This window comes from Beta vulgaris, chromosome 6 (genome assembly GCF_026745355.1).
Source record: "Beta vulgaris subsp. vulgaris cultivar EL10 chromosome 6, EL10.2, whole genome shotgun sequence".
Classification (NCBI taxonomy): Eukaryota; Viridiplantae; Streptophyta; class Magnoliopsida; order Caryophyllales; family Amaranthaceae; genus Beta; species Beta vulgaris.
Window position 1 is genome coordinate 39,882,920 of NC_079207.1, and position 21,509 is coordinate 39,904,428.

General features: G+C 37.9%; 1 protein-coding gene across 1 annotated transcript; it reads left to right on the plus strand.

The window, feature by feature from the left end:
• The first annotated feature begins 487 nt into the window (after window positions 1–487).
• Window positions 488–18,974, plus strand: LOC104908477 (lysine-specific demethylase ELF6). Its single transcript, XM_048647645.2, has 8 exons — window positions 488–590; window positions 839–1,987; window positions 6,093–6,171; window positions 6,311–6,378; window positions 8,769–8,919; window positions 12,522–13,063; window positions 13,742–13,876; window positions 16,913–18,974. The coding sequence occupies exons 2-8, from the start codon at window positions 853–855 to the stop codon at window positions 18,772–18,774; spliced, it is 3,972 nt and encodes a 1,323-aa protein (XP_048503602.1). The 5' UTR covers window positions 488–590; window positions 839–852; the 3' UTR covers window positions 18,775–18,974.
• The last annotated feature ends 2,535 nt before the right edge of the window (window positions 18,975–21,509 follow it).

Below are 21,509 nucleotides of genomic sequence, written 5' to 3' on the forward strand. Positions count from 1 at the left end.
TTATGATGAATCTAACAAGATCCCACATGACTATATTTCTATCCGTGTATAAATCACAAGTGATGGTCGAAGTGAAATTTGTGAATAGTGTAAACGATCCCGCTAACGGATGCCCCGGGCCCTAGATAAGAAATATATTGTTCTACTTAATTACTTATATTTATACAAAATAATAGAATAATATATAATTCCAATGCAAAGCATTTAATATTTTCCAAAAGGAAATGGAAAAACATTTAATTCCAATGCAAAACATTTAAATGCATTGCATTGAAATTATACATTATTATATTATTTTATATAAATATGAGTAATTAAGTAAAATAATATGTTTCTTATCTAGTGTCCTGGGACGTTCGTTAGCTTTTGCCTAGTATAAAATATTAAAATGTGTAAATTAAAATAAAATGGAGGGACTAAATATTTAGTCGGATTCTAAAAATAAATAAATTATAATATCAAGACTACAAATGAGTAATGTTTTTGAGACGGAGGAAGTAGTGGTGACTAATTTTTTTCTCCTCCCTCTGTGTTTTTTGAACTGCTTCTTTGATGGTTGCTGATACGCATTCGGTAAATTGCAGTCCCAGGTTACGTTATTCTACACCATTCCTACAGTTCTCCTTACTTGTTTGCAACAAATATTAGGAGTTTGTTCTTTGTTTTCTGTTCTCTTTGATCTCACTTATCATCTCCTGAATCTCTGTGTGGTTATATTCTATCTAGAATTCAAAGAAATTGGAAATCTAGGGTTTAAGCGAGACTTTCTTGGTTCTCAATCTGGTACTGTGTAACTGTAACTGATGCATGACATTGTTGTTCGTTTTTAATGGTGCAGAATCTTAGTTTTTAATGGACAATGTTGAAATACCTCAATGGTTAAAGCTGTTACCATTAGCACCAGAATTTCGACCAACCGACACAGAATTTGCTGACCCAATTGCTTATATCTCAAAAATTGAGAAAGAAGCTAGTGCTTTTGGTATATGTAAAGTGATTCCTCCATTGCCCAAACCATCAAAAAGATATGTTTTCAACAACCTTAACAAATCCCTTGTCAAAAGTCGTGAATTGGGTTCGGATGTACATTTTGCGGAATCAAGTGATTCGTCAAAGAGGTCATCTCAGGATAAGATAAATGAGAGTGACAATAGGGCTGTATTTACCACTAGGCAACAAGAATTGGGTCAAGATTCAAAGAGAAGCAAGGAACCGGGTGCTCAGAAGCAAGTTTGGCAAAGTGGAGAGCTCTATACATTGGAGCAGTTTGAATCTAAGTCGAAAGCATTTAGTCGGAGTGTTTTGGGTATGATTAAGGTAGTTACTCCACTAGTCATTGAGGCTTTGTTTTGGAAAGCCGCTTTGGAGAAGCCTATATATGTAGAGTATGCAAACGATGTTCCTGGTTCTGGCTTCGCGGAACCAGAGGGATCTTTGGGTTATGTCAATGCACATAAAAGGAGGAGGAGAGTATGTTCCCAAAGTCATCGAGGGAGATCGTACGGGAGGCAACTGGTTGTAAACACTGCAAGCAATTTGTTTACTGGGGTAGAAGTTCAAGAGCTAGGACCGAGTTTAAGTCCAGTTGCAGAGATAGGAAAGGAATGTATTGATCGACCAACATCACCACCAAATGAAACCTCTCAATCTACTAAGCCGAGTGGCCTATGTGCTAATTCTGAACCTGAAGGTACTGCTGGATGGAAGCTATCAAACTGTCCTTGGAACCTTCAAGTAATTGCTCGGTCTGCTGGGTCACTTACTCGTTTTATGCTGGATGATATTCCTGGCGTTACGTCCCCAATGGTTTACATTGGCATGTTGTTCAGCTGGTTTGCTTGGCATATTGAAGATCATGAGCTTCATAGCTTGAATTTTATGCATACGGGGTCACCAAAGACATGGTATGCAGTCCCTGGTGAATATGCGTTTGCTTTTGAAGATGTAATTCGTAAACAAGCTTATGGAGAAAATGTTGGCCACTTGGGTATGTCATGTCCATATTAATCTATTAGTGTTAAATTGCTGTTAATGCTGTGGAGGTGATGCTGGTCAGCATGATTTTATTATGAACTTCATATTTGTTATATTTGGGTGCTCAGCAACTTGGAGAGAACCTTCAAAATTTATTTGCTATTGGTTAGGTTATCTTACCTGGCAAAGTTCAATGCTGTCTAAACTAATTTCAGCAGGAAAAAAATTATTCATGTATATGTGTTAATATAAGTATTAGGGAAGATAATATTTTAGAGATACTATTGTATTGATATAAGGAAGTTTTCCTTTGTCTCCATAGCATGTGGAGACTGTAGACTATACAGTATACAAAATATGTCCATGGCTTCATTGGCATTTCTACTCATGCTGTAACTAAAAATAACTGAGTAATCAAGTTTATTGAAAATAATCTATGTGCATATAGAAATATTGAGGTTGAGCTATGATGGGCCAATCTGAGTCATGGCATTTGCGTTTGCATGGGTTGGGGGAAGTGAAAAATTGCTGCTGATGATGAAAACAGAGTAGAGTGATGATTGTACACTACACACAAATATTGGCAGACAGATAGGGATTTTATCGGATCTGAAAGGTATTTCATGTGAAGGAGTTAAATAATGGGGGCAAACTAGAAAGTAGGGATTAGATTTTAACATAGATGCCATGTAGATGGGCTTAAGTGAGAAAAAACTGTTGGTTTGTTGGGACATACGATTTGCCTATATGACATTGGCAACGTAGGCAATAAAGAATTATAAGATCATTGTTGCATTGTGGGTGATGGATGTTATTCACTATTTGCCTGGCTAGTATTGTTAGTGATTGATTGATAAGCTCATAATCATCTCTCTCTCTCTCTCTCTGGTTGGGTTTCTTTCTCTGTCTATATTTAAGACATAAATTGAAATACTAGAAAGACCCAAAGGTTGTCACCCATATACAAAATGATGGCCAAAGACACATAACTTATAGTCTCGAACTATCATGGAGCAATCTAGATAATCAAGAATCTTGCTTAGAGTCAGACTACGCTAAAGCTCGACTCCAGCTATACAAATGTCCCCGATAAGGGACCTGAAACTCTGACGCGGAGAAGCTATACATCCAAAGGTTCCCTTTATTCTTTGTACTCTTACAGAGATTTTTTTAGCCATTTTTTCTCTGTATTCTGTTTTATGAAGTCTTTTTTTTTTTATGGGTGACGAATTGATGAGTCTGTTATGGTGGTGACATGGAGAGCTATGTGGACTTAACTTAAGTGGGGAACTAGGTTGACATATAACTATGCGATAGAGGGAAGGAACAACTGATGATGGTCAAAGTTTAGCTACAAATCCGATGTAGAAGAGATAGAGGGAAAGGGGATCAAGGAAGTTTTTATCTAGATAAAGGAAATATAAAGGACAACGTAGAGATAAGGGAAATGCAGAAAAGTTTGAGGTGATTAAAGGTAGATCTGTGAGAAATGAGGTAAATTAGAGAGTTCTCATTTTCTAAACCATTACATATCCTGCCAATGGTTAAATACTACTAGTTCAAATTCATCCTCTTTTTCCGGTTTATTATTAGTTGAAGCTTTCCTCTTGTCCACTAATTTTAATGGAATGTCATGAATTAGCCAAAATCAAAGCAATGTATGCTGAATTGCTGATAAGTTGAAGGATTTCACAGATTTTGTGTTTAATCACTCTCAAAGTGGGCGTATTTTTGTTGCTTTTGAGATTTTTGATGATAAGTTGTAGAAATGACATGGCCTTGGACCAATATGAGGAAATAAACATGTTTTATTTTGGCTGTCAGTTGTTTTAGGTTGTTTCACTAACTGTTTAATTGGTTGTTTATAAAGGCTGTTTTGAGCTAGCAGTGTTATTAGCTGAGCTTTTTCCATCTTTTTTTTTTTTCTTTGTGAAACGAGGTGTTCGTTAGCTATTTCTATGCAAAGTGACTTGACGTTTTGAATAAAAGGTCAAAAGCCACTGAAAAAAGCTATTTTGACCAGCTTTTTCATTGTGGCTCAAAAGCCAGCTTTGTAGCTGGTTGAAAAGCCATTAAGCAAAACACAATTTTTGGCTGTATGACCAGATGAAATAACCAAAAAGCCGAAAGCTGAAGAAAAATGCACCAATAATTCATTAACCAAACATCCTCCTTATCTAAGAATTCTCTTGCTCAAAGTTGTTAATTTTTGAAGAAAATATACCACCAATGCTAGATCCAAACAGAAAAAAGTTGTTGAAGGACCGTGAGAGAAAACACTTCTTACTATTATCACGAAAGCTAAGGGATTTTTGGCACATTATTGTGAACATATATCAGGCTTAAAGCTACCTTATCAAACCATAATATAAAATTAATCCTATCCCTTTAATCATAAATGGAGGGTGGACATTTGAGTTACAAGGCAGGGGAGCTATAAATCCAATGCCAGAAAATGGCTTCCTGCATGTCAAAGGCCTTCATTACTGTAAATTAGTCATCTCCTGGTTGTGACATTTGGTAAAGATGGAGCAGTTCATGGGAAATAGGAAACAATCGCTACTCTGTCATGATGATGACATCTATAGACCTTGCTGTGGCATGAGCAGCAGCATATAAGGACAAGTTCTAGCAAATTGCAGGTCGTCTGCACTTTGTAACAATAAATTTAGGCTATGCATGATTAAAGAGGTTTCCGAAACATCTCTTTATGAGTTATGACTCTTAGGTGCGCTCTCTTCACCTTAAATAATAAGTTTTCGTTCCAATAAGTGCAAATAAGTTCCAGCAAGTTCCAATAAGTTTTGACACCTTGTAATAAGTTTTAGCTCCAATAAGTTCAGAGAAGTTCCAACAAGTTCTTATGAGCTCTAACACCTTCTAGATAACAAGTTTCAATTAGTTTTAATAAGTTCAGAGAGGCTCCAATAAGATCAAATAAGTATGCAGTAACAATTCTCATGCTGCACTTGAAGAATGCTATTGTAACTCATTCATAAGCCTGATACAACAAGGATTCTTCTTTGTAACTCCAGAATTCTTCGTTACCCTACTTTAAATTTTCGATTGACATTAATACTGATTTAGATATATTCTCCAAATGAAAGTCAACCTATTCAAGTGAGCTACTTAACACCAAAAGAGGATGATTGTTCTGGATAAATTCTCATCTCTTTTAAACCGATATTGAACATAGATGCTCTTTTTTGGTCATGAATATAAGTCCAACGCTATACCCTAAAGCTAATTGGATTTGTGATGGAGTTTATCTGTAGTAGACTAGTTTTAGCGTTTTCTCTGAGAAGATAAGCTATATGTTTCGATGTTTGACAAAATAATCTCTAAATTGCTGGGAAGCTTGGACACGGCCAGCCATCCCGTCGTACCGTTGTCGACACGAAACAGCACTGGTGCCGACATTGGAATCCGGACTAGACTCGGGGAAGAGAAAGTGGACGCGGCATTTTCTGAGTAGAGAATTTCAGTCGAGCTTTTGCTAGCCATGGCTGGTTCTCTAGCCGGAAACTTATTGAAGAGCTCGAAAGTGAGAAAGCAGGAACGTAAGGTAAAAGGAGATAGAGGGTTTGTGTGACATGTGTGATTAATGTTTATAAAGAGGAGAGAGAAAGGGGGAATGGGGACAGAGGTTACTGACTTACTGGTATTATGTTTTATCTTTAGAAAAAAGAGAGTAAGGGAGAGTGAGGGACAGCTGGGGGGGATTGAAATTTGAAACCACCTGGGAGGTAGGGAGTTAATACTTCTACATTTCTGCTTGGTTTACTATTTTTTTTTTTCCCTTTGTAAAGAGGACTGTTTTATTTGGGTACCTATATCTCGTGTCCCCGAGTCCATATCCAAAATTTGGACTCTTCAAAAATGACTTCACGAATCCTTAAAATTAGAATTTGAAGGATCCAACACCTGGACACGTATCCGAGTCCGACACCCGTACCCGAGTCCGAGCATCCTAGCTAAATTGCCTCCCACAAATGATATATTGTGGTAGTTATTGTTTTTACATCACCTACTGGTTTCCATTTTTTTCTCATTTTGTGGATTTGCTTTTTGGTTAAACAATATACTGTTGTAACTCAGGTGGTTGTCTCTTGCAACAGCTGCACTGAAACGTCTTGGTGAGAAGACCACTCTGTTGTCACCTGAGATACTTGTTGCATCTGGTATTCCATGTTGCAGGTATCTTACCTGACGTTTTTGAAGTTGTGACTAAAATATCTTAGAATACTAAGTTTGTAACAGCTGTGTTCTGTTTTTATGTTATATTTTGCTGCCTGTTTTTCTTGAAATAGTATTTAATTGTATGCATTTTTTGTAGGTTGGTACAGAACCCTGGTGAATTTGTGGTGACTTTTCCAAGGGCTTATCATGTAGGATTCAGTCATGGTAATCAGTTTACCAAACTGTTTTAAGATCATTGCAAATCATATATTGTTAGAGCAACCACCTGGGTTACAATAGTGTATTGTTATTAGTCGCTACTAAATTTTGCGGTGAATCCTGTGGCTATAATTACCTGCTGAAACGCAGCATAATATGTTATGCCAATATGGTTTTGTTTTGGCTTGTTCATAATTGTCTGCTACATTGGCCGACAAGAAAGTCCCACAATTAAATCACTTAAGGAAATGTCGGCATGTCGCAGCTCATTGGCAGGGAAAATTCACCATACTTTTTCGTGCAATTGGGGACAATATCCTTAGGTAATGAAACTAGATTATTGTAAGTAGATAGTGAGCTAAGTGGAATTTACATTGGAGAAACTAAAGATCTGCCTTGGTAGTAGAGACACCAAGAGGGATTTTCTTCTGTTCAATTGATACCTTCGGTTCAATTGGGAAGAAACATGTCATCCCTTGAAAATTATGTTTTCCTTGATTATAGTTGAAGTTCTTAGACCCAGTGGCTTTGGAACTTTGCTCATCAGGATGTTTTGAAGGTTAGCAAAATGACCAAGAAGGTTTTTCTTTGGTTCAATTGGGAAGAAACATGTCATCCCTAGGGAATTATGTATCACTTGATTGTAGATGAAGTTCTTAGGCCAGGAGACTTTGGAAGTTTGCCTGTCATGAGTTTCTGAAGGCTAGCAAAGAGATCAAGAGGGATTTTTGATGGTTAAATTGGGAAGAAACATGTAATTTTTGGGGAATTAGACCCTTCTATCAGAGAAGAAGCTCCTGACACTGAGTAGTTTCTAGAAACTTTACATTCGTGAGGTGATGACTGATGTTATGTTAGAATGGCATCGAGATGAAATATGTTTGAATAGAGTCAAAGACACTGGAGCTAGAAGTAGTTTGTTATCTGTATTTCTTTTTTGCTTTGGAGGCATTATTAGTCAGCTTTTTCTTGGCATAGAATTAGTGTGGGAATCAACCTTGGGCTATCTAGGTAACTAATGGTATTTTTTGTGTTAATCTTTCTCTCTGTTATTTAGGGTGTTGGACCTGGTGGTGAGGCAAATGTAAGACGTGAACATTAGATATGCTTTAAGAAAAAGTTTCAGTGGTGCCAATGGGCATATCGTGGCTGAAAAGGAAGAACCAGTTGATGATCTCCTTTTTCTAAGTCCTTGTATTCTTCTTGGGCACTTTGTTTATCTTCATTCTAAATGACTTGTTTTGCAGTGCTATTATCCATAAATCTGATTGTGGCGTGGAACCGAAGGATGCAGAATGCTTAGATTGTGGGTGTCCGGATGGTGGGTCCTTGTCTGAGGGTCACTTGACTTTTCTTGATATTGTAGATAAATTGCTTCATGATAGCTTGAGGGCTTGAGCTTTTTGTCATTATCCCTCCTTTTGTTGATGGGGGACACCCCCTTGGTGTATTCATGATTTAATTATTTGTTATCAATTATAGAAAATAACCATGATACCATTTGGTTATGCAGCCTCTCATTAGGCAATACAACATATATCATAAATTGCTAAAATAATCGAATGAGCCAACCTTCTCTTACACCTTTTCTGTCCTCAACTCCTCATCTCCTTGAGTGCTTAGGTCCCTTAGACTTGCTTGTATAGTAAAGCAGTTATTAGACAAACATTTACCTTTTCTATTCACAAGGATTAAGCCAGCTAGGGTTAATCAACAATCGAGAAATTTTACCACTTGCTCATATAGATTCTGAAGCAGCAGATGCAAGTTCTTTTGAGATACTTCTCAAAAGTGGACGTATATATGGTCTTCAATGATAGATGCATCAGTTGGTAACAGACTAAGTGAGGAGCTTGCTGCTGCGAATATATCTTTTCTCTCTGTGATTTTGATCATATTGCTTCATCACCTTGATGCTTCAGTTCCCTTTTTTTTTTTTCAATTTTGGTAGTGTACAATAAATTTTTTTCTGTTTCCTGTTTTATGCTACTGGTGGTGGAGAATCTAAAACTCTCTAGCACCTTTTGTGAGACACCACTGGGTTAAATTGAATTTCAAATTTGTCTCCAGTTACATCAGTTGGATGTGTTTGTGAATGCCAATTCAACTGTGCCATGATATATCTAAACAGAACTTGAAAAAATGAACTTAAACTGAGGGGGGAAGGGCATATAAAGGGAGAACAACCTGACTCAGTAATGCAAAAATGTTTAAGAAAAGGCAAAATCAGTCAACATAAAGGTTCTTTTGTTTTCTTTCCTAATGGTTATTTTGTAACTTCTTGATGTAATCTTCTACATGGCATCAGATCAGATTTACCCCTTTAGGTGGAGAATGGGCTTTTATGTTCAGCTCCTCTGTTGTTTCACTAAATCTGTTTTTGAAAAATCGTCTAGGGTTTAACTGTGGAGAAGCTGCCAACTTTGGGACTCCTCTATGGCTTTCCATAGCAAAAGAAGCTGCAGTGCGTCGGGCTGCCATGGATCATCTGCCAATGCTCTCCCATCAACAACTGCTGTACTTGTTGACAATGTCTTTTATATCAAGGTCAGCAACGTTTTCCATTATTTCTGCTTCTCCTGCATACGATTTTTTAACCTCTGCTATTGAGATGTCTAGATCTGTTTGGTTTGAGTTTTATAATTAAAGAGGGTTTGGTTTTCCTTTTATACCATCATCCACTGGAACATGGAGGGAATGCGGTGTCTAAGTAGAGCGTAACTTATGACTTATTGTCACTACATAAACAGATTTTTCACTAAATAACCCCGAGTTTTTGGAAAATTTACCATATAATCTTGATGTTTTGAAAATTCACCGTATATTATCTCGAGTTTTTTTTACATATACTGAATACATCCAATTGCCCTTACCTTTCACTAAGCATTAGAATTTTGTTGGTTTTTTGTTAGTGCAAAACTTAATTCATCATATACCACTGTATTAAAACTTAAAACACTATATACCCATATGTTTATGTTAATTAATGCCACTATCACCATTAGTTTCTCGTTTTGAAAGTTAGTCGTTACCTATTTGTTGCACTTTTGTACGAATAATGCAACATATTTGATAGAATTTTACAACTTCTTAAGCCTCTTATGTGATTTCTTTTGCTTTAGTCATGAGTTCACACTGATAAAAAATAAGATCTGCAACTAGGGATGATAATAGATCCTGGACCTGATCAAGATCCGAGGATTTGGAATCTTCGAAATTTTGGATCCAACAGATCGGGGTCGGATTAAGATCCAGGGTACGATGGGTCGGATCTGGATCATGAACTTATTTTTGTGATGTAGATCCACTTGATCCATTTTCTACTTTGAAATATATCTCCGTATGCATAATTTGGTGATAATCTAATTGATTCTAATCAAATTGGTCAAATTGATTTTCTTATATTGTGAAAAATGAAATGAAGTTAGCAATTATTAATTTTCTTTGCAATAATACTTCTTTTAGGTGCTTAAATAATTTTTTGCAAGTAGATAACATATTCATGTGGATCCAAATCCCGATCCGTGCATCCGCAGATCTAGTGGATCTGAATCCGGATCTTACTTTGTAAGATCCAACGAATTGGGATCTAGTGGATCCATGTTTAAATGTACGCATCTGGATCTAGGACCCGTTCTAGATCTGATCCGTTGCCTTTCTTATTCACCCCCATGAATTTGTATACTAGGTTGCACTGAGACGGATACGGGTACATGTTCGGATTCAGGTCCGGCGATGGAAAACGACAAGATTTGAAAATTTTAGGAATGGGTACGCGCCCATACATGATACGTATCATATCGGGTACGGCTACGGGTACGAGTACGTGAGTAGGTGACCTAGTTGAAGTACCCGTGCTACATAGTTTGTATATGTATGAGTCCCAGATAGATTTCATAGATGTGGGAAAAAATTTGCAATCGGGTTCTTGAAACAATATAAAATCCACAATTTCTGATTTTCCTTTATACCAGCTAAAAGTATCACATGCATAATACCTATAGTGAAGCCTTTGTGGATTTATTGTTGTCTCATAGATACTTATCTTGCAAATCTTCTTCCACAGTGCAAAACCTATTTGGGACTCTTATATAGGTGTTTTCATACACGGAGGAAGTTGTTTTTGAGTATGCTCACGAGTCATGACCAAGAGAAATTACAAAAATGGGCTAAGAAGTCCTAAAATTCTATTTGCTTTGTTGTACATATACAAAGATGCAACAAAAGAGGCGACGAGTAGCTTCCAAAATGAGAAACTAATCGTTATAATGACGTTCAATTAATATAAAAATAAGGGTATACAATGTATTAAGTTTTATTGTAGGGGGGTATATGAAGAATTATGATTTGGACTAATAGAAAACTAATAAACCACTAACGTTTAGTTAAGGGTAAGGCAAATTGGATGTATTTGTGGAAAACTCAAGGATATATGTTGAATTTTGAAAACATCGAGGGTATTTGGTGAAAATTCTGATACATTAATCCCATATGGCTTAGTTGTTACGAACTCGTGTTACATCCGAAAGAGAACAAGATTGGAAGAATTCTTGAATATGCCGCCACAAAGGTTAAGCTAGGAATAAGCTGTACCATATTGTTTCGTCATACAATTTTACGCAAGAGTTAATTATAGGCAAATATTCTCTAAATACAGGATCATTGAATGACGTTAAAAAAAAAGAATTTTCCTTATTTAAATCTTTCAAACCTATTTCCCCAGCAAAGTCTTCTTCTGATGCATTTCACACACTCTTCAACTTTATATAAGATATTTTGTTAACATCATCATCAAATTCTCTCCTCCCAACAAAATAGAAAACTTATGATGATGATCAAAGTTCAGAAAGGCAATTAGGCCTTGTGATATTAACAATGCCAATGATAGAAATGCAGGCAAGCCTACATGTTGACCTCCCAGTCCACCACCTTCTAAGCTTGCTATAGTATTAGCATAATTGTATTATCGGTTCAATTTACCGGTACAATGAAATTATCGCTGACAATTAGAACCTAATCAACAAAAGTTACCAGTAGCGAGGACCATTAGGTGACAAGAAGAGTACTAAGAACCGGTAACTGACCCATGGTAGCAATGAAAGGTACCCCTTCACATTAGCCAATAAAAATTCTGTCAGCTATTACGAGTTGCTGGAACTAATGAGCAAATAGTGTATTAGAATGGAAAAACTGACCCTATTAGTCCGAATTATCGCTTGTGCTTTAAAAGGTCCAAACTTTTAATTATCTCATAGCAGTCCCAACTTTGGGGGTTCTCTTCCCACAATGGTCCTTCAGCTTAATCAATTTGCCAAATAAGTTAATCGAAACACGTGACACTCAGCACAAAACCCTTTATTTAAATTAACTAGAGCCAGTGAAAGGGCTTAATGCATCATAATTAACCAATTTAGCAAGTTGAATAAGCTGAAGGACCATTTTGGGAGTGGAACCCCTAAAGATGGACTGCTCTAAGATAATCAAAAGTTGAGACCTATTAAAGTGAACCGACCATAGTTGGGACTGATTGTGTCAATCTTTCCTATCAAAATTTATATAAATTGGGGGGAACCTGGAGGTGGCTGTAATGTAGATTGGAGTTGGTTGCTGGTTCAGTACTAACAAGAGGAGAGAGAGATTGACACTATTATATTGCCTCAGGGAAGAGCCTTTGTATTCATTTTGATTCCTCCCTCCCTCCCTTTTCTTTTATTGAGGTTGAATTCCCCTTTCTGTTCGTACTAATATACTACATAGTGAGCTCCCTCCCCATTATTACTAAGAAATATCTACAATAGGAAGAGTTTCTTTAGCTAAATTACTTGCATTATTATCTAAAGCAATTCTTTTGTGGAAACTTCTAATGAACTCACCCGTAGTCAGAAAATTTCCCCAAATGTATTTGTGTGTATGTGTGTGCACGTGAGTGCGTGCCTGTGTGTTTGTTGCGTGTATGCATGTGCGTTTGTGTTTGTGCATGTGCGTGTACGTGCGTGAGTGTGTGTCACCTCTGAGTGTGATTATGCTTATTTTTTCCTGTTTATCATTCATGATTTCCCTGAAGTTTGTGTTTACTTCTGAGTGTCTTTATGCGTATTTTTTATCTGTATTATTTGTTATTGCCCTAAAGTTGCCTACTTCCGTGACAGGGTCCCAAGAACTCTGCTTCCCGGTGTACGGAATTCTCGTTTGAAAAATCGTCTGAAGGAAGAAAGAGAGCTGTTGGTTAAGAAAGCTTTTATCGAAGATATGGTCAAGGAAAATCTTCTATTAAATACACTCCTAGGAAAAGATTCTGCATTTCGTGCTGTGTTATGGCACCCTGATTCATTGCCATCGTTTGCCAGAGACTCCCTATCACAAGCTGGGACTACTCTGGTTGGTATCCTTAATAAAGATGCTGGACTATCTGTCCTTCCCCCGAAGGGTGCAAACCATGATGTTCACCACAGAACCTCATATAGAACTTCTGATGACTTGTATATGGACAGTAGTGATCTTTTGGGTGACTTTCAAGTTGACTCTGGAACTCTGGTGTGTGTGGCTTGCGGCATTTTGGGATATCCAATTATGTCGGTGGTTCAACCTTCAAAAGGAACATCAGTGGATAGTTTTGCAGCTGGGGTAGTTCATATACCACAACAGGCAAAGTCGTCTCACATGCAATACAAAACTAAGATCTCTTTGTCAGGTATGGCATGGTAGTATCAAGTATATCAATTGTATTGTGATTGTGTCAAGTATCCTTGTTTTCCCCTTCACTATGCAGCTACATTCCACCCTCTTGCAACGGTGGAGAGAAACTAGCCATACTTTGCTTTGCTGGTTGTTCTATCAGGGGAAGTGATTTGGTCTATATATTCGTTAAAACAGGCAACTATACTTCAAAAATATGGAAGACTACATTCTGTATGGCATTTATTTGATATTCCAATGGATTTTGGAGGGCTAAGTACAGAAATTCAGATTTATTGATAGCCATAATAGTCCTCTTAGTGTTAACAACACCTAGTGTTTTGCCAAGTCAAATAAAAAGGTTTAGAATGTTAAGTTGCATACTGGTGAATTAAGCCGTTGATTATCCTTTTTTGCTTAGATTTTTCTTTTTTAAAGAATTTGAATAATTTCTGGGGGTTCATTGAACTCTTATGTGAATTCATACAGGTTTCTCAATGTGTTTATATGGACTGTTGTAAATCATTTTTGGCATTATTGGCCATTCGGTCCTGACCTCAACTTATTTCCGCTTTGTCTAATATTACTGTTTGATGTTTTAGGAAATACAATTACAAATGTTTTAATGTAACTAATTGATGTTATTATGGTAATGTGTAATGTTTATTTAGTATTATTTTCTTGTCTGTTCCAGAAACCAATAATGACGGGACATGGGATACTTCTGGGTTTTTGCGACCGCGAATTTTCTGTCTGGAGCATGCTGTCCAAATCGTAGAGCTATTGAAACCCAAAGGTGGAGCAAAGATGCTTGTAATCTGCCACTCTGGTAAGCTGTTCATTCATTCTCCAGTGTCATTATTGGTACTGATAACTTTCAGCCTCTAATATGAAGCTAGTTAGCAATTTGTGGAGATTTTATCACTTGCTTGTCTGCAAGAGCCTCATCACCTGTATTGCTAGATGTTAAGCTCTGTAGTCATGCTCTCAAGATCCTGCCTACTGTGGTAACCTGATAAGAACAAATAACTACTCACTGTGGTTTTTGTTAGTTTACCCACTTCCCTTTTCGGGTTTTCTTTTATTAGTTTACCCACTTATCTTTTTCTTTTATTGGGGTGGTCCTACCAATTTTATATTATTATCTTTACCTTCTCACTTTACTTCTCTTGGCCCACAATACAAAATATGAAATAAATTTATACTTTCTTTTCCATTCTATGACCTACGTACATATTTCTCCTAAACATCTACGTCCAAAGAAGTGGATAAACTTATAAAAAGGAGGGAGTAACTGATGACTAAGGGTTTTGACTGATTTTAAGGCTTCATTCAGTAGTTATCAGGCTCAGCACGGATGGGATATCCCATATACAAAACCATCAATATCTAAAATCTGATATCTGAATTCAATCGAAAATTTCAGATTAGGTATTGTATGTGTTGGATATTCGAAATTTGACTTTTTTTGGCTGTTGCTAATGGGGTCAATGCTTTGAATAAAGTATTTTTTAAATGACCCAAAAAAGTTCCCTCATCTTCTCATCTTACTGCACAATCATCAAAAGATTGCATTCGAATTAAAACCACAAGTACATAACCAATAGAGAATTACAACCACACCAATGAGCGATGAAGTCCTCATATGAATAATGTCTTGCTCCATACCATTTGTTGTACTGAATTGCAGTACAAACAATGGAGAGGAGATATAAGATAAGAGATGGAAGAAGAGACAGAAGTAGCAGAAGGGAAAGGGATGAAGAAGAATAAGATGAAAGAGAAAATAGTTGTAATGGACAATGTATCTATGATACTATAGTTTGCCCAATACTCGAGAGACTAAATACTCCCCAGTTACAAAAGGAATGATTAAAGATTTCTGAATGCTTTCTCTTGTTCCCTCACTTTATTTACAGCCAACCTAAGATGCTTCCTTTCTCTCTCCAAACTAATTCTTGTGTCACATGCCTAGAACTGATTTCCCTTGATGACCAACCTACCTTTTGCTGTGTCTTTTGTATGTGAAGAGTATATGAGGGTTTTTAGGTGGATGTAGTGCACAAGTCCACTTATTGCCCGTTTGGTAGTTGGTTATAAATGGTGGTAATGGGAATGAATTTGTGTGTAAATTTGTGAAGAATATCATTGTCCATTCCTATGGTAATGCTAATTTATACTAAAGTATCCACTTTCCTTCTTGATTTTTCATTCCCATCCAATACCACCTTGTAGGTGGTAATGAGTGGTAATGAAAAATGCTTCCCCTTGGAGACAAAAACGCAAGTTTAGGGGTGAGATTGCTTGCCCATGGAGAAAAAATGTCTCCCCATGGAAATTTTAAGGATGCCTCCTTGATAAAATTATACTTAAATTTCATTCCCATTACCGCAATTTATTAACAACTACCAAACGAGCTGTCAAGGGACATAGACTTAGCGTACATATACATTAGAAGATGGATCTTCTCACAACACCTAATCTTATAGAAAACTTGCACTCTTTTCAGCAGTTGGTATAAGTTTTAAATTTGTATCTGATTCCTCCAATTTATTTGGTAAAGAACATTGTTCCTTTTCTCAGATAAAAAAAGAATATCATCCCATGGAATTAAAACTCAGCCGCTCTGTTATGAAGCAGCAATTATGCAACAAATTTTGAACTTGGTTTTCTGCAAAAGGGCCCTTACATGATGCGGTCAATTCAAATCACGTTGCTGCCGAATAGTCTGTTACGTAACAGTGGCTTGCTGTGTTTAGTCATTGATAATAACTCATGTTCAAGCTTGTGCCATGGCAAGGAAATTGAGCAAAAGCAAAGCCATTACTAGGATATGAGTTGAAATATGTATTGACTTTTAAGTTTGATTTCTATTAGAAAACTGCTATCGTAATTGTCATTTGGTTTATTCCAAATGCTAATCTTCCTTAATTCTAAGAAAAAAAGCTGTGTTCAATACTCCCTCCGTTTCATTTTAATCTACACACTTACACTTTTTACGCATGCCAATGCATGAGAACATATATCTTTAGTTTTGTATTTGTAAAAATTATAAAAAGTACATATTAATAAAACACATGTTATGATGAATCTAACAAGATCCCACATGACTATATTTTTATATGCGTATAATCACAAATGATGGTCAAAATGAAATTTGTGAATAGTGTAAAATATCAAAATATAACAATTAAAATGAAACGGAGGGAATACTAAACATGAGGCACAAGGGAAACTACTGGGGCATACCTTGGATATGACACTTTTGTTCTCCATCTTTGTTCGATTCTTCTGCCTATGCTGTTTCCCCAAACAGTTCACCCTTTGAATTTCGTTTACAAACATTTTTACAAAAAAATAAACGTGTATTACATACTCCCTCCATTTTTTAAAGTTCTACTAAGTTACTATAGATACACACTTTAAGGCAAATTGGAGAGAGAGCGTAAAAAGTGGGTCCACTTGGTTTCTTTACTTTTATAAATGAGGAGAGTTTATTATATTTTAAGAGAGATAGAGAGCATGGAAGAGAGAGAGAGAGTGTGGGCAAAGCATGATTAAATTAATATCTTTTGCCAAATGAGGAACAAAGCATAGTGAGTAGAACTTTAAAAAACGGATGGGGAAGGAAAGTGAGTAGAACTTTAAAATTGTGTGTACCTTTATCTGGAGTAGGCGGCCCTTTGAACCTGGGAGCATTTCGTGCCTTTTAAAACTAAGATATGGCATATTCTTCTAGATTATTAGTATCTTTCTTTCTCAGATTGCTTTGTGACATATTCAAATCTAATAACTTGCTAGGATGGGCTTCTTGCTTATTTTATTTTTTTCCTGATCTGTGTTTTATCATCTCTTTGCACTTTAGATTATCAAAAGATCAAGGCAAATGCCGTAGCTGTTGCTGAGGAACTCAGAGCCACATTCAATTACAAAGAGGTTCAACTTGATTCTGCATCCCAGGAAGAACTGAATCTAATTGATGTTGCAATTGATGATGAGCAGCTTACTGACTTCAAAGAAGACTGGACATCAAAACTTGGCATCAACCTACGGTTTAGTATCAAGGCCAGGAAAAGTTGTCTCCCAAAAAAGATAGAGCATGTGCTGAATATTGACTATATACTCTCTGTTATGGCTCCTGTTTCAAGGATCTCAAACATCAAATGGTGTTCCAGAAGATCCCGGAGTAAGCGGGAGTCACATAATAGAACGCTTGCAAAATATTGTGATGGCAATATCTCTAAGAAGGATCAGACTATCTATGAATCCAATTCTGTGGAAATGAAAGGGAAGGTACTTCTCCAGTATTCTAGGAGGAAGTATAGGGCTAAATCAAGAAATTTTACTGGAGTAGAATTTGCTTCGGGCTGTAGCCTCGCGTGTTTGACAGAAGTGACTGATGTTGATTGTGGAAAGAATGCTAATGGCGTTGAATCGGAAACTTTGAGGAGTTTTTGTATCAAGAATGCAGGGGAAGATTCTAAAGATTTTGACACTTCTAAAAAGCATCTTGTGGTATATGACGAAGTTGAGATACCTGAAGCAAACATGGAGCGTGCTAGTAATAGAACATCTGAAGTGCTGGCAATAGCAGAAGCTTCTACATCAAGTGACTCCTGTTTTCTCGGGATTGTAGGGGAGTGTGAGGGATCTAATAAGGAAAATGAGGAATTACCTGCTACTGCTATGCCAGATGCAGGGACATCAAGTACTGCTGGAAAGGATATGAGAGGTGAAAATGGCTGTGAGGCCAAGGTAAGTAAACTTTCAACAATGTGCAGACCTAAAGAACTGAACCAAGAACATGCTGTTGGAAATGTCAGAGTGAGTAGCATCACAGATTGTGCATTCGATACTTCTCATACTCCAGTGATTAATGGTAGTTCAGTACCAGACAGTGCTCGCGTTAAGGTTCATATGCATGGTACGTTTGATAGGAGAGAAAACTTGGGTGAGAATGAAACTTACAAACACGATAATTTTTCGACTTTTTTTGAGTCTACAACTACAATGGAGGTAGATATGCCTGTCCTCCCTAACTGTAGCCTCACTGATAGTTCTCAAACTGGTGTGCTTGTTACTTCATTGTCAAACACGTGGGAAGGAAAGGATAGAACAGTGGCTAAAGCAGAAATTACTTGTGGAGATAGAACCAAAAGAAAAAGAGAAGTAGAGCTGCAACCTAAAACCGAGAGCAGCTTTATGAAAAGTCCATGTGAGGGCCTGAGGCCAAGAAAGTGTAAAGAAGATCCGCTTCCTGCACGAAGAAGCAATGTTCGTGAAATTGCAGAAGCAAAGTCTCCAATCAAGAAGCGTAAAAAACATTTGTCCAGTTCAGTCTCCTGCAATGAAGTGCTTGATAACGAAACTACGTACAGGTGTAATCTTGAGGGTTGTCGAATGCATTTTAGGACCAGGGTTGAGCTCTCACTACACAAACGCAATAAATGCCATCAGAAAGACTGTGGGAAAAAGTTTCGGTCCCATAAGTATGTGGTTCTCCACCAACGAGTTCATGATGATGAGAGGCCTCTGAAGTGCACATGGACAGGCTGCACTATGACTTTCAAATGGGCATGGGCTAGGACCGAGCACTTGAGACTGCATACAGGTGAACGTCCATACCATTGTAAGATTAAAGGGTGTGGCCTTACTTTCAGGTTCGTGTCTGACTTCAGTCGCCACAGACGGAAAACTGGGCATTATGTACACCTGCCTTCTAAATGAGGCATGTTTTGCTGATTTGTAGAAGTGAGTTTTTGCAGTGAAGGATGATGTCAAGTTGGCCAAAACCAAGATGTACAAAGGTATACCTTCTGTTGTAGCATTAGGGTGTAAAATCTGTCATTCTTCTAGCGTATATTATCGTTTAAACATGGTGATCGGGCATTGATCTGATTAGAATAGAGGGTTCTTGATCTTTCTTATTTTCTGCTCCTGTAAAAAGCTGAGGTTTTTTTTTGATGAACCCGTGAAGTTGAGGTTAGTTCTTTCTTTTTTTTTTTTTTTTTTTTTTTTTTTTTTTTTTTGACATCGGAAAATCGTACATTAATCAAAAGAGGAAGTACAGCCTAATGCTAATACAATCCAAACTAAAACTAAAACAAAAACAAATACATAAACTTAAAGGAGCTTGAAAAGCTCGTACAAGCCATCTAAGACATAAGTAAATAACAACGAAATATAAGCGCGTAGAAAGGGGCGCGTCGCTGGTCAATGCTGATGATGGTGGATGCAAATCTCGGCTAGCTGATGGAAGAGGTTGACAAAGCGATTGACAAACACGATTTGGACGACGAACAGCCAACGACGAGCATCGCGTCTCGCCGTACGAGCAATCCCAATGATTTTTCATCACTTGGGATTCTAAGCTCACGACCATGTAAGAAGTCACATTCCTATGTGACTCACTACTCTCGACCGAGAGTATGTCAGGTTTCTCTTTGATGAAAGAGAAACGCTGATGAATGGGCGTGCTGTAAACCCCCAGATTGAACTGGGGTGCCGCCTGCAGATTTGAAGATTTCAGGGCAAAGATCATAAAGATCAATGCCAAGCTAAAAGGAGAGCCAAACAAGTTGAGCTCTCGAGTATCTCTCCGGTTTCCAAAACCGGCAAATAAATGTCCCAACCATGAAAGCCTAACATCACCTCGTCCTTGCTCACGAACATCGTGAGTCACCTTGACCCTCAGCATATATGCCAAAACACCGACATACTCCACTATGTGTACTTTGAACCACCAATCTTTACCCACTTGACTAATTTGTTCCGATGACCACAACCAATCACCGAAAACAACTTTAGCTGCTCGATAACGACGCACTCCGTTTATTTGGAGGTTCAAACCACTATTGAAGAAAAAACTTAACTTAACTATTCGAAAATTCCATTCGGGGGGGAAGGGAAGGGGAAACCCGACACTAACAGGGGGAAAAGGAAAAGGGGAGCCCGACACTAAATGAGGGAAGGGGAAAGGGAAGCCCGACACTAACTTGGGGAAAGGGGGTGGGGAGCCCAAACCTACAACCTGAACTACTAGAATGGTCATACAGGACAAGAGGACAAGGAACGGGGACGGAAACCTGCAGCACAAGCAAACCGATAGCAACGACTAGAAGACGACAAGACGCAGGGGAGGGGAAAAAAAACCGGCGACGAAGAACGGGGGAGGGGGAGGGAAAAACGACGCCTAAAGCAGGGGAGGGGGAGAGAAAACGGTGACTACTAAAAAAAGAAGGGAATACGACGTACAAGGGAGGCTCATCGGCGACTGGTGGAGCGATGTCGGCCCACTGGCGAGCCTTCAAAGGCGGCGGCCGACAAGTGTACTTAGGGTTGATGTTTTAGGGTTTGAGTAGTTATTTTAGAGAGAGGCTGGAGAGAAAGGTCAACACCAGAGTTTGTACCAGCTCGGTTAGTTCTTTCTTGGCCGTCAATTTCAAGTGGGACACAACTTTAGTAAACTTTCATCGAAAAATGAAAGTTTGGCTAGTAACTTTCACAATCGAAAATAGAGTACATTTGGCTCACTATTTTTGGGCGATAAGAAACGGATTCAATTACTATATCTTTTCTTGTTGTTTGGTTTTAACCCCTCGTCAATCTACTATCATTCCTTCATGGTAATGGACTCCTTCACTTTGTTACCTTCCCCTCCCCTCCAGTAACAAAACCCATTACTTGGTGGTGATGGTTACCATTCATTTCCATTTCTTGGCTTGAACCAAGCACTTACTAACCATTCTTATTCTTTATGTATCTATTCCATTTCTATCCCATAACTTGAACCAAACGACCGCGTGAAAGCTTTTGTTCTTTTTTTCTTGTCTAAAAGTCCAGTAGCCTAAGGGAAGGCTCGACAACCCCCATGGTAGGTGGGAGAAGCAACAACGGAACGAAGTCCAATTCGCTTAGGCCTTTCCCTAAATTAAAAACGACCGAAGTGTTTGGCCTTCTCTTCTTCGTGCCCGCTCACGCTTCGCTGACCTATCGCATGGTAAATGTGCGACCGACACTACATAGGTACCTGTGCAGGTAAGGCGTCGGTCGGTCCTAGAAACGGCGGCAGTGGCGCGAGGAGTTAACGAACGGACGTGCTGCAACCTACGAATGAAATCAACGGCGCATCTACCCTTCCAGTTCAGCCGAAGCCGTTGATTTTCCCAGGTCAGCCGGGCGCGCAGCATAATATATAAATCCTTGACCTTATGTGGTTGATGATGCGTATGAGAAGTGTTAATTATGTAGTATTCTAAATTTGTTAGAATTCTATGTAATTTAGGAGTTTTAAATTTTAGTTTATTAAGAGTTTGTTTGTTTCCTAATTCTAATAGGAATATGACTCTTACAATCCTAATCCTAGTAGGATTAGAACTCCTAGTTTTGTTAGGAGTATATTAGTTTATGAATTCTAGTTAAGTTGGAAATCCAAATCCTAGTTGGATTAAGATTCCTAATTG